The sequence below is a fragment of the Stegodyphus dumicola genome, chromosome 5 (assembly GCF_044657685.1).
Source record: "Stegodyphus dumicola isolate Sdum_Otavi_A_Nest chromosome 5, ASM4465768v1".
NCBI classification, from domain to species: Eukaryota; Metazoa; Arthropoda; class Arachnida; order Araneae; family Eresidae; genus Stegodyphus; species Stegodyphus dumicola.
Window position 1 is genome coordinate 157,620,613 of NC_140772.1, and position 12,081 is coordinate 157,632,693.

Genomic DNA, 12,081 nt, shown 5'->3' on the forward strand with positions numbered 1-12,081 from the left:
TGGATATCACAATTTGCAATACACAAATCACTGTCTATTAAACTCAGTCACTAAATGAACTCAAATATATTTGGCATGGAAGTGATTTTAATACGCGACAAGTATTATATTTACATCAAAATATTTTGAAAAACTTTTTTAAAACTAAGTTTAATACATCAGCAATAACATAATGGAAATAATGTAATAGTTACACATGAATTTTAGCAGATATTTGTATTGATACCTTTAATAAGTGTTTCAAACTCTTGATGAGTTATCTTCCCTTCAGCTAAATCAATTTTTATAGTCAGAAGTAATGTGAAAAGAAATTTATGAGTTTCATAAAGGCCACGACAAGTATACTTGAAAACTTCAAAAGTAAGATAATGAATGATATTTTCAATACGTAAATTGGCTCTGGGAGACTTTTCTGACCTATTAAAATTGAATAATGTTAAATAATATAATTAATATTTTCAAAATATGGCCATCACACATTAGTTATGAACTTAATTAAGTTTGTTTAAATAAATTTGTTAATTAAATTTAATTAAATTAAAATCTATTAAATTTGCGAAGAAAAAAAACTAGCAAATAATTATTTTAAAAACAGAAAAATTTTAACATGCAGTTTAATAAAAAAGAACAAACTGTGATTTGCATTCATTGAATAAAACCTACAGAATGAAAAATATTTAACAACAAATTACAAATGGAGTATACAAAATGATCATAATCAGCATTTCAAATGTATTCAAAGGAACTGTTTAAATACAATTTTCAAGATCCTCATAAAATTTGCAATGACTTTCAAGAATATCAAATCATTTTTAAAAAGAACTAAAACTATAGTATACCCACATAAGTGGGTGATTATTCAAAATTTTACTTTTAAGCTAAAATGAGCAAATCCTATTTTAAGACTGTCATGAGATTAATGAAATTATCATTAAATCTGCTGTGTTGTTAAATATTTGCAATTAATTTTAAGCTTATATACAACAAAAATATAACTAAGAAAAAGTCCTTACTCACAATAAAAGTATTAATTTTACAAACAGAAAACTCACTCCATTTTACACTCCGAAGCAACAATGACCAATGTCTAATCAACAAAAAACATTGAAAGCATTGAAAAATGCATTAAAAACTCTTGCTTATGCCTTAACAACCTAAATCGCCCTCCCCACATATATACTACATTACAGAGATTGATTACATCAAATGACAAGGTATTTGACATGTCATAGCTTACAGCTTATCATCTTATTATTAACTCAGAAGCATGATTCCTGTTTTTTGAAAAATACTTTTCATCCATTGACAGCATCCTAACTTTTGTGAACAAACTTTATAGGGTCCAGAATATTTAACTTGCCAACATTAATTGCAGATACTTCCAATTCTAACAATTGACCTTGCATTGATTATTTATGATAATAATTTTAAAGAGCTAATTAAGTTTTAATTAAGTTTAGAACTATTAGCTGTAGTTTGTAGAATTTGCTGATACAAATTCTACTTTCGGATGAGTAAGAAAAATGTTACATTTTCTTTTCTACTAAATCAGATAGAAACTATTCTAAAAAAACCATGAAAACAGCAAAGCTGAAAGAAAATAAGAATTATAAATTTTAATATGATAACATGAACTGCAGCCAGATTTAGAAATATTAATTTTTACAAAATGTTATAATTCAGTCATGGAAATTAATCAGTCACTACATAAGGGATAACTACATATTTACTATTTAATACACTTTTATATATGTTGGGACAAATCTATGACAACAAGAATTGAAATTAGGATATTATTAAGTAAGATTTAAAATTTGTTTATTTGGAACTAAATTCTGACTTATTCATGAAAGAAAATAAGCTGAATGGGACTGGAATTTTTTATATTATTTTTTTTTATTTTAACTCAATTCTTAAGAATTTTTTACATGTTAACCATGTTTATTTCCTTCTAAGATGTGCTATTTCCTCTCCACATAAACACCTTTAAAATTTGAGTGTATCTTGGAATTACAATTTTTAAGACTTTCCTCATGCTTTGTATACAGTATCCAGGTGTTTTTTCTTTAAACTTTGTTCACTTATATATAGATTTTTTTTTAAATCTCCAAAGCTTTTTATTGCTTTAGATGACAATTTATCTTGGGTTAAAAGATTGCTCAGGAAACTCAGGCTCTGATATTAAGATATAGATATTGACAGCTTATCAGAATTATAGTATAATATTAATTACGAAGGAAATGATGACAGGATATTGGTAAACAGATACTACTGCTACTGGTGAGTTGAATTAAATAAATTATAATAACAACATTTGCTAGATATTTTTTTATGTATTATTTTACTTATTTGATTTATTAACATTAAATATTTTTCCCAGTTGATATAGCTCAAGGTTCAGTGATACCCAAGAATAAATAAATAAAATTAATAATTATAACTTTATATAAACTACTGATGATAGGTTTGTACAGATAGTAATAGCAGTTTAATGGTATGATGCATTATGGACAAATATCCCCAATGATTTCATTCTCGATTAAAAAAAAAAAAAAAAAAACTTTTGTTTAGGCACACTGAGCTAAGAGTCATTCACACTTTATCGAAATCATTTTCTATCTAAATTTTCTCATTAGCATTTTGAGATAAAGATTTGAATTATCTATAATTGTTCTGTTTAGATTAGAATGCAAAATTAATATGTTTATTCTAGAAATGGTTTCTAAAACAGTGTCTCAAAAGTTATGTAAATGCATGTTCCCAGGAAAGATATTCGTATTAACAAATTGTAAAGTGATGTAAAAAAACTGAGGTTATTGCATTTCAGAGAAAGGTGTTTTTAATATGTTCAGTTTGAGAGGGAAAAAGCATCTAGCTAAAAGAAAAAATGGCTACAAAACCATATCCTAAGACAGTTGAAATGCGAGCAAATATTGAGATAATGAAGTCCATGATTCTGAAAGAAAATCCACCAACTCAAAGATCCATAAAATCAGAACTGCAGATAGCTTCTGGTACTTTAAATAATATCATTCATTAAGATTTGAAGTTAAATAAGATGTTTAAACCTAAAATTCCCCTGTTTTTGCAAAAGCCTGTTGCAGAAAGAAAAACAAATTGTAGAAAATTATATGAAAAACACCTAACTGCTGATAAATGGAAATTCATGGCAACACTTGATGAGATATGAATATATTTAAGCAACTAAATTAAATTAAAAAAAATATGTATTTTCTTTTGCTCAGCTAATTAAAATGACCAAATTATAGCTTCATGAATGTGCAGAAAAGTTGCCAATAGGATTCATGACAGTTGCAGGATTTATTACAATGGTAAATCAAAACTCAAAAAAGTCTTAAATAAGGTTAAAATTAATTTACTGAGCTGAAAGAAGCAGTTAGAATTAATTTTGAAGAAGAAATTCCAGTCTTATATGGAAAAAGACTTCAATAAAATAGAGCTTCAAATGGACATAGCCTGTAGTCACACGTCTAAGTTAACTGTGATTTATTTAGCAAAGAAAGAATCAGAAGCACAAATAAAACGTACCCCATTTCTGGAAATACCTGTAAAATCGCCTGATGTTTCTTTTGTGTTTTTGCTTTGTTAAAATGCGTTGCAGGAAAATGCATCCAAGAACAATGAACAGACTTTAGAACACAACCCAAGAGGAATGGGATAACATGACGGTGCTAAGAAAAAATCAAGGCTATCATACAAAAGCAAATCAATGCAAGAAATATGCACATTATTGCATATTGATGCCATTTCTCACATATCAGAAACATTTTTAATAATTAAAAGAGTTTAATTTATTGTTTATAATTAGAAGTCATGTTTTCAATCCTATGGGAACACATTTCAGGTACGTAATTAAAAATAACACTCCATAACTTTATAATTTAATCCAAGGATTCCCAACATTTTTTGTACATCACCACTCTTTAAAAGAATGATTTTCTTCATCGACCCCCCATTGCTGTTTTTCGTGTAATATACAGAATACCACATAGTTATAATACAAATAATTGCACCTAAATAACATAAAAACAACAATCAGACTAAGAATATGAATAAAAGTTTTTGAAAAAAAAAAAAAAAAAAAGGATTTATTAAATTTATGTTTTATTATTCTTAATTATTATTATTTTTAATTTTACAAATGTAAGCAAGTTTTCAGGGGAAGGAGACCCCACAAAACATTTTAATGAGATATTTTTCTTGAATGACTTTTAAATTAAAAAATTAGCCTACCCATGTGTTTTATATCTCCGTTCAATGCAATAAACTCTTTTTCCATAATAATCTTGGTATATTTCTCCCTTGTATTTATTTTACATGATTTTAATTTTTTCCTATTCTACCTAATTTTATTTTAATTATATTCCCTCTTTTATTCTTCTCTCTGCTTCCCAGAAGTAAGCAGTTCTGCATTCTGAAGATATATTAGGCATAAAAAAATATCTTGTGCAAATTCTATGTTCTTAGCTGCAGAATTATTCAAGGCTTGTGAATTTGTGAGTTTTCATAGTTGTTACTTTAATTTTTCCTGCCAGTGTATATGTTTATATAATAATATAAAATATTACCTTTAAATTAACATATATAAGAAAAATATACTAAATAAACTTTAAAATTTGGCAAAATGCAGTTTGGGATTTACATTAACTAAAAATTACATATCAAGAAATGATCTAATTGAAACTAAAGAGCTTTTTAAAATTTAACTACAATTAATGCTCAGTTTTGCCCAATATGAAAAATAATAGCTCTTTATTTTTTAAATAAACATAATAGAAAATCTGAGCTATGAAGATCAGGTTTATATGCATACACAGACACATACATACATATATATATATATTGGAACTAAATTAATATTTAATTTACTTCTAACCTTTTACTACACTATGAATATATATACATGTAAATAAGTTCTTAAGTGTCATAAAAACTTTTATTGAAACATTATATATGATGGGTTAAGAAAGCATTTCAATCCAAAGCAGGTATATCTTCTATTCTAAAGAAAATTTTTGCAATAAATTCACAAAAATGAATCAAATAATTTTGTGCCAAAATAGTTAAAAATGGTAGTTTAAAAAAATTACTCACCTTTCAAGGGATATGTCAAAAATACCCAAAAACTGCACTAATGAAGTTTGATACATAACATTCACCATTGCCATATCACAGATAAGAAAGTACAGAATACTTCCTCTTGAAGCAACTGCAGATTAAAAAAAATTCAATAAAATGCATTAATAACAATTACAAATACCGGGTGATCAAAAAGTCAGTATAAATATGAAAACTTAATAAATCACGGAATAATGTAGATAGAGAAGTAAAAATTGACACACATACTCAGAATGACATGGGGTTTTATTAGAAAAGCAATAATCTGATCAGAAAAGCAATAATTAGCATAACAAATTAAGACAAAGCAAAGATGATGTTCTTTACAGGAAATGCTCAATATGTTCACCATCATTCCTCAACAGTAGCTGTAGTCGAGGAATAATGTTGTGAACAGCACTGTAAAACATGCCCGGAGTTATGGTGAGGCATTGGCGTCGGATGTTGTCTTTCAGCATCCCTAGAGATGTCGGTCGATCACGATACACTTGCGACTTCAGGTAACTCCAAAGCCAATAATCGCACGGACTGAGGTCTAGGAACCTGGGAGGCCAAGCATGACGAAAGTGGCGGCTGAGCACATGATCATCACCAAAGGACGCGTGCATGAGACCTTTCACGCATCTAGCAATATGGAGTGGAGCGCCATCCTGCATAAAAATCGTACGTTCCAGCAGGTGTTTATCAGCCAGGCTGGGGACGATGCGATTCTCTAACATATCAGCGTACCTCTCACCCGTCACGGTAGCAGATACAAAACCAGAATCACGCACTTCCTCGAAGAAAAAAGGCCCGATAACAACTTGTTTTTTGGTTCTAATAAAACCCCATGTCATTCTAAGTATGTGTGTCAATTTTTACCTCTCTATCTACATTATTCTGTGATTTATTAAGTTTTCAAATTTATACTGACTTTTTGATCACCCGGTATATTGCATAGTTTAATACAGAATTTCAGTGCATAAATTAGTCAATAAGAAATATTAAAAACGCAATGTTAAACAGTAATTATTTTTTTATGTTTATTTTAAAAATACATGAAGTATAATGCATTTCAAATTCATATCTTAAGAGTGGTTTAAATAAAAGCAGTAAAAAGGCTAGGAAAAATATAAGTTATCTGAAGGCAAAGAAAGTTTTCTTTTTAATAGGTCAGAAAAATTATATATATATAGGGTGATTCAGAATTCATCATCAATATTTGTTGGGGAGCTAGGGAATAGGAAAGGAAGGAGATTTCACATAGGAAAGCATGGGTGCAGACGAATGCATGGTGACGTACAGGGCGCTATGTGTACACAACTCCCATACATAAGCACAGCAGTTTTGATGCGTGGAGTCAGTCGTCATTCAACTAGGTCTTTGTAGAAGTAACATGAAACAATATATGTGGAATGAACTTGCAAATAAGCATGTAACTTACGGCGTGGCAGGAGGGAGATGTCTTCCAGCCAGGCAATATATGCAGCACGCATCACCAACCACCGTGTGCCACAGCATCAAATGTTTTCACGTATTCATCGACAACTGTATGGAATAGGATCGTTTGCTGCCAGTAATGTTAATCGAGGGAGGCGTAGATGGGCACGGACAGTAGCTGTAGAAGGAGCTGTCCTACAGGAATTCGATGAACAGCCTGGTGCTAGCATACGAGGTATGGCTAGGCAGTTTGATATTTCGTAAGCAACAGTGTGGCAGATATTACATGATGAAGGGTTACATCCATTTCATCTGCAAAGAGTGCAATTACTGGCAGTAATTGTCAGTGGTTCATGCAGAGAACAGCCAGTGATCCCAATTTCCCAACGTTTGTTCTTTTCACCGATGACTCGTTTCACTCGAGAGGGTGTCTTTAACACACACAATTTGTATGTGTGGGTTTATCAGAACCCACACAGTAAAAGACCTGGAGCTGCGTAACAATGTTTTGCTGTCAATGTGTGGACTGGGATTGTCGGTGACTGTTTGTTGGGCCAGTATTTACTACCATCCCATTGGACGGTGCCAAGTACCTGAAATTTCTTCAGACTGTGTTACCGGATCTTCTGAACAAGGCTCCTTGATGGTATTATCTGGCGAATGTGGTTCTAGCAAGACAGCACTCCTGCACAATGCTGTGCATGCTTATCTAAGCAGAAAGTTTGGTGTTCACTGGATTGGTCGCGGTTGACCATTTTCTTGACCACCAGATTCATGTCCAATCAATTTCTTTGTATGGGGTGTTATGAAAAACATGGTATATGAGACCCCTGTTGATAGTGGTATGGGCCTTGTAGCACACATATCAGTTGCTGCTGCAAACATACGAGAAATGTCAGGCATATTCCAGAAGATCTGGTTGCCCGTGCAACGCCATTATGAGTCATGCATTCTAGCATATAGTCGGCAGTTCGAGCACCTCTTGTAAGTCTGTAAAACCGATGCAAAGAAATGTTACATATGTCAGATAATAAATATTTTTTCCTTACTACTTCCTTCTTATGTGTTCTTTCCATCATTGAACTGGGGTCATTTTGGCATATGCACCCATGGATTCCTATGTGAAATCTTCTTTTCCTATTTCCTACCTCCCCACCAAATACTGATGATGAATTCTGAATCACCCTGTATGCTTTAGAAGTATAAATTTAGGAATATAAAAATAAATCCTGACATCAGATGGAAATAGCAAATACCACATTTACTCGAATACAAGACCACCTTTTCTTCCATATTGCAAGATTAGAGGAAGGAGTTTCATTATCATACTGCATAGAATATACTTTTTAAGTATTAAACAAATCACAAATAATTACCATCTATATAAACTGCAGAACTATCATTAATTATTATAGCCATGTCTAGTTGAGTGAATTAAGCTTAGGCCTACATCTGCTATACTGCTTACTGACATGTTTGAAAACACTTTAATAATTTGCCATTAATTTTTCCTTTTATACATAGTAAAATATTGTATTTAATTAGGTAGCTTGCCTTTCATTCTAATTAGAAACAAATTAATTCTAATCAGAACCATGCTCTCATATATTCATCTACATTTCTTGAAATTTATCTGAAAATGTAAGAAGTTTTACACATGACAATGTAATTAACATTAATTAATTATATTATAATGTAAGAGGTAAAATGTGTTACATTTGAGTTCTTATTTTTGTGTAAATATGGTGTTATAACAACAGTGTGTGATTATACTTGTATATTAATGTTTATTATTATATACAGATAATAAAGCATACAGTTCATCAAAATATTCAATTCTAAAATTTCTTTGCTAATCATAATTTTCTTTTTTATAACTTACATTGCCATCTCATACCAAAAGCATATGCTTTTTAAAAAGTATGTAATATAGATTAATGCTTTGAACAAATTAAATATGCATCATTAAAAAAATTCAGAATGCATACACATTAACTCTTAAATGCATTTTCAGTAATAATAATTTGGAAGCACTTCCGCAGAGAACCCGGTAAATGTAAACATCGCCAACTTTGGCGATAATAGTTCAAACCTGGTAACCCTTCGGATTTATCCTATTCGCTTGTTCGAAGTTTGCAACCATTCCTCTTGCGTTCATTTTGTTGAGTTATCACTGTCGTTGTTCGCATTTGCAGATTTATATTATTCTTCTCTTACTTATTATTATTTTTTCTGATTTTTTTAACAACGAATAGATAGAAATATTTTCGTAGATAGATGCCGGTTCTCGGTTCGGGATGAAAGGAAGAAAATACGGCGGGAGGGGTGAAGCTAATTTGTAACACGGCTGTTCACGTTCTGTTCTTAATTATTAACAGCTCTAAGAACCAGCAATTTAAATTACTAAGTAATGCTTTTATTTTTATTATTGGTTATTGTCATCTAAAATTATGAGAATAAATCAATTTTCTGGCGTAAAATTTTAATAAGATAATATATTGTTAATGCTTTTCTAACAATAACCTTTCAGAGGATGGCATGTGTGACATAAATAGATGATTGAGTTGAAATAAAAAAGATTATTCATTATCTAACATGACAGAATTGTTTGATGCATCACAATGGTCATCAAAATTAGCAAACCACTGCTGGTGTAAGGAATATATTGTTTTCTGTGTTAACTGGAATTTAAGACAGTTTTTGTTTTTGTTTATCACGTTTAACAGGTTAATGTCGGTACATTAATACTAATTTATATTTTTCAAATGAATTTTTATTTCCTTTATAAATGCTTATATATTGTCTTATACTTAATATATTCTTTTCTGTGCTAAATTGAATTTAATATAATTTTCGTATATCACGTTTAACAGGTTAGTTTTACATCTACATGCTTATTATCTGTGAATTTTTACTACCATATGCTTAATATATTGTTTTGTCTGCTAACTTGAATTTACATGCACTAAAAATCACGTTTACAAAATATCACGTTTGCGGCTCGGCTCATCGCCGATGAATCGCGAGCTTGGCGAGTAAAAATGCAACGGCGCCAACGTGTTCTTTCCCGAAGCGCCAACGGGTTCTCTGCGGATGAAAACCCAATAATTTTTGTGTCACATACTCACTTTTTAATTATTAATGCAAACAAAGTTTTTTGCAACAGATTTACTGTCTACTGTGTTTGACATCATAAGCTGATTTCATTTATTAAAATAGTTATGTTCAAGATCTTTACTTTTCACCAGAATTTGGCTATGATGATTTAATTCTCAAGAGCTTAGGGACTATTTCAAAATATTGCTCTGACAATATAGATGTCAGCCTCTCTATGCAGCCTACCATTCTTTTGGCATAATAATTCACTGGATGGAGCTATATTAGCACTAAAACATAACTTTGTATAGTGATTATTTTGAATAAACTTTTCATTATAATTCTTTTTTTCTCCTTCTTCAGCTTCCTTTGTACAATTAATGGCGGTAAACTCTTTATCATTTAGAAAATGTCAAATCAAAAATACACTCTCTATCAGAGTCGTAGCTAGGGTTTTCAGCCCCCAGGGACAACTGAAGATTTTGCGCCCCCTACTGCTTGCCAAGGATGGAAAACATTTAATTCTAAAATATCGTAACATCAGTTTGGCGCGACTTGGATTCTGCGCCCTGGGACAGATGCCCCCCCATGTCCCCCTCTAGCTATGCCCCTGCTCTCTATCTTTTTTTTTTTTAATCTCAGGTGGAAAATATGTCTGTATCAAAACACGATGAGCCACAAGTTTTTATACAGATGCATGATAAACAAGTGATTCATCAAACATGATGAATCACTGTTTTGATGATGTTTGTCATGATTTACAGTGAAATGTTGCTCTCTTAAGTACATTTGCCTTACTGTTGGCTGCTGTTTCTTTAATAAAATCATACCTAATAATCTGGCACTCTTTTTACTAACATTTCTAAAATGCACTAGTAGCATTTCATTTGGAAATATTTGGAAAAGCATTAACAGTTGCCCCAAATCCTTTTGCCCTTTTCAGTTAGCCTTTTGTTTAAAACCTCGGGTTTATACCGTCAAAAGTCTTTAATCCGGACGTCCATAATCCGGAATGATCTATAATCCGGACCTCAAAACTACAAACTTTCTGCGCATGCGTCAACGCATTACCTTCATGCATGCGCGTTTAATTTATTACGGACGGTATAAGCTAAACTAAAATGATCCAATTATCTATTTCAGTTAATGTTGCAGATTGCATTGTTCCTTAATCTTCTAATTGGATCCGGCTTATTATTTTTCGCAGACTGTTAGAGCAATTTTATAAAAGTAAAGCTTGAACTTTCGATTATGTCAAAAAGAATTTCCGATTCTGGAGCTGCCAAAGGATCTACAAAGCGAAAGCATGTTTCAATGTCCGTCAAACAAAAAGTGGAATTGCTGCAAAAAATGGATAAAGATTTGATTCTCTAATCATTCCGAAATATGTTTATCAGTTTCAGGCTGCTCTGCAGGGGGTGGGGGACGACGCAGCGCGCAATGAACTGGAAATTGATCTGTCAGCACTATCCTTATCTTCAGGGCAGAGGCAGATTTTTTATTTTATTCGGCTTATAATTCCTTACTAAATGTAGTATTTCATCTCGATGTACTCTGTCTTTGATATGATTTAAATAAAATTCCTCGTCATTATAAATATCACGAATACACATCAAATAGTTTTCTGGTTGCAATTTTCTAATTTCGACTATGCGCAATATATGCTTTACGCATGCGCGCGTTGAAAGAAATGTTTAATAAAGAGTAAACAAATAAATATAAAGCTTTTTTTTGTAAACTTTGATACTCTTTAGATCATAATTGTTCTTTATTTCATAAATTCCGGTTTCATATTTTTAATTTTTTAATTTCTGCATGCCATCTTATCAGATTTAAACTGATGATCTATAATCCGGAATCACCGAAGTCCCGACGAGTCCGGATTAAAGACTTTTGACTGTATATTGTGTGCTGTCTTTGCAATTATTTATTTAAAATATTTTCAAAATTTGATAATAAAATAAAACAAAAACACGTGGTTTTAAAAATTCACTATATAATATAAATATAACTTTAAGGTCAAGGAGTTTAAATGTAAGTATAGGGATTTGCAAAGTGTATTAAACTTTGATTGCAACATCAGACTGTCAAGCTCTATCCAATATGCAATGCAATTTTCATGGCTGGTGTAATATTTTATTATTTAACAAATAATTATATTTATTATCTTTGATATTGGAGTGGCAATGCCATATTTGTTTCATGTAACCATAGCTGAGCAACATCAGAAATGTTTAAATTTATTATTCTGAAAGATTTACCAGTTAGCCAATGTATGAAAATTTATAGGGAAACTGTAACAGTAAGCTGGAGTGTGAAGCTGTAATGGATAAAATTATATTTAAATTATCTATCTATCTTCATGAATTGAGAATAAAGTTTTAACTTTTACTAAGTTCATCTGTTACATTGTTAAATACTACAGAA

At 31.0% G+C, this 12,081-nt stretch overlaps 1 protein-coding gene across 1 annotated transcript in view; it reads right to left on the minus strand.

Moving 5' to 3' along the window:
* Window positions 1-12,081, minus strand: part of LOC118184242 (dynein axonemal heavy chain 8-like) — a 442,084-nt gene that overhangs the window by 67,061 nt on the left and 362,942 nt on the right. The window contains exons 75-76 of the mRNA XM_085817842.1: window positions 5,116-5,230; window positions 227-417 (exon numbers count right to left, since the gene is read on the minus strand). Coding sequence (XP_085673968.1) covers window positions 227-417; window positions 5,116-5,230 — 306 coding nt within the window. The remainder of the gene's footprint in view (window positions 1-226; window positions 418-5,115; window positions 5,231-12,081) is intronic.